Genomic DNA, 2,492 nt, shown 5'->3' on the forward strand with positions numbered 1-2,492 from the left:
CAAATTTTATCTTCCACATCGATAACAAATTTGGCTAGCACTGTTTTTTGAATAATCCAACCTTTCCCAACTGTTTTTAATATTATCTTTTTCGAAAGCCATTATATCTGGGGATCTTTGTCTGGTCTGCTGCTACCACCATTTCTCCTCCCATTTTGACCAGGTAAACAGGAAAAAAAAAGTCAAAATTTGAATCAGAAACCAGTCTAACAGGTATCAGCCATCTGTGTACCGCCCAAAGGAATTCTCTCAGACTATGTATAAACTAAAAGAAATGAAGGGACTGGGGATATTGGAATATAAAGGCAAGAGAAGTTGCCTTGTGTGGAGGCAAGGATATGGTTATTCTGGCCCCAGGAACCACTAGACTCCTAAATCCATGGAAAGAAAAGAGACAGTTGAGTTTATCAAACAGACCCAGCAAGGTTTCTGTTCAGTCCAGATCAGGGAGGTGGGGTGGTGGACTATATACAAGGTTTCCTATGCCCCAGAGCTGTGAAGAGTAACTCTCAGGAAGCACTTTTGGATCATAGTAACCTGTGGCAGAGGAGACAAGAGGGGCCAGAGGGCCTGAATGAAGCAGAATTAGGATAATGAGGAGGAACACCCTTTGATGGATGCCATCACAAGGGTGTCCTCTTGGGCTTCCCGGGTGTAAGAAGAAAAAGCTTCCCTAGAAAAGAAGTTCTCTTTCTTAGCTTTGAATTTCTATTTATGCCTTTAAGTATCCAGAAGTTAATAGTATGTATTCATTGAGCATCTATTCTCTGACAGTCATTGTATTTATGAAGATGTACTATTTAACAAGACAGGCATAATTCCTCCAAGGAGCTTAATTTAGTAATCCATTCTGGAAGACTTAAAAAAAAAGAAAGAAAGAAAAGGGCACAAAGAATATCAGCACAGCACAGAGATGTGAGGTACATGTTTGGAAGGCTCGGAGCTGCTCCTCTTGGGAAGCCAGTCCTGCCGCGGTGCGGAGGATGACCCCATAGGACAGTGCGATGAGCACCAGGTCCAGCATCATAGTGAATGCCACCACCATCAGTCCATATAGGTTGTTGAAGGTGGTATCTGTGCAGGCCAACTGTATCACTTCCTGGTGTAGGCAGAAAGAATGGGAGAGGACTTGAGGCCCACAGTAGGGAAAAGTCTTCAGGAGGACGACAAGAGGAACTAGGGCCACAGGTCCCCGGAAGATGACAGCCAGACCTGTCCTGACCACTCGCTGGCTAGTCATAATGACCGAGTACCTAAGGGGGTGGCAGATGGCCAAAGAGCGGTCAAAGGACATGATAAGGAGCACTGAGGACTCCATGAAGGAAAATGAGTGGATACAGAACATCTGGATTTGGCAAGCTGCAAGGTAGATACCATGAGACTTGAACAAAAATATTCCCATAGTAGTGGGCAAGGTCGACACTGACAGTCCCAGGTCAGTGAAGGCCAGAAAGGAGAGTAGATAGTACATGGGTGTGTGCAGACGAGGGTTGGTCTTAATAATTATCAGAATGAAACAATTGCCTGAAATGGCCACAAGGTGCATAAGGAAAAAGGGGATGAAAATCCAGTGTTCGATGGTTTCCAATCCTGGAAAGCCAGTGAGGTAGAACATGGGGCTAAACTGAGTGATGTTGGACAAAAGCATGAATTGAGGACTGAGGGGATATTGGGCTGGCATTCCTCAGGGATGGAGCTGAAAATAAATGGGTATTTCTAGTTATTAATTTTTCAGTCTCACTAACAGTCACATCATCATAAGCAGAATCACAATCATCATCTTTGGTATCATCTAATTCACTATTATCACTTCTACTACCCTACTAGCTGTTCCAAACTGTCTTACAGCACCACTCTCATCAGATTTTCTCCAGTATTTCTGTAACTTTTTTTTTCCTGAAGATAGAAGCATTTTTTATTTAAATGCAATTAGCCAACATATCGTACATCATTAGTTTTTGATAAAATGTTCAGTGATTCATTAGTTGCATATAATACCCAGTGCTCATCACATCATGTGCCCTCCTGAATGCCCATCACCTGGTTACCCCATCCCCCTACCCACCTCCCTTTCTGCAACCCTCAGTTTGTTTCCCGTATTTCTGTGATTTCTGTTCCTTCCCACTCTCCTTTGCTGGCTTCTCTTCATTGCTTATCCTTAAAATACACCCATTCCCATTCTGGGAAATTTTCTGGCCATACTCTATTGTTTCTCCTGGCAATATCATTGCTCTCATGACTTTATTTACCATTCATACATTGATAAATATCAAGTATATAACCCCATAATTTCTCTTCCTTTTTTTTATTTACAGGCTCATCTATCTAGCAGTATCCTGAGCATCTGCTTCTAGTTGTTTCAAAAACATGTCAAAAATTCAGCTTAGAATCACTCCCCAGTAGGATTTTCATTTATCTTGTTTTCATTAACTCAGTATAGGAAAATGTCAGCTACAAAATAAGTTGAAGAAAAGACATATATTTGAGAGATA

General features: G+C 41.8%; 1 protein-coding gene across 1 annotated transcript; it reads right to left on the minus strand.

Moving 5' to 3' along the window:
* Positions 1 to 859: 859 nt before the first annotated feature.
* Positions 860 to 1,845, minus strand: LOC118003991 (olfactory receptor 51M1-like). The gene has a single exon (XM_034995122.1). The coding sequence runs from the start codon at positions 1,679 to 1,681 to the stop codon at positions 860 to 862; it is 822 nt and encodes a 273-aa protein (XP_034851013.1). The 5' UTR covers positions 1,682 to 1,845.
* Positions 1,846 to 2,492: the final 647 nt, after the last annotated feature.

This window comes from Mirounga leonina, unplaced genomic scaffold, assembly GCF_011800145.1.
Source record: "Mirounga leonina isolate KUSES-001 unplaced genomic scaffold, KU_Mleo_1.0 Mir_92, whole genome shotgun sequence".
NCBI lineage: Eukaryota > Metazoa > Chordata > Mammalia > Carnivora > Phocidae > Mirounga > Mirounga leonina.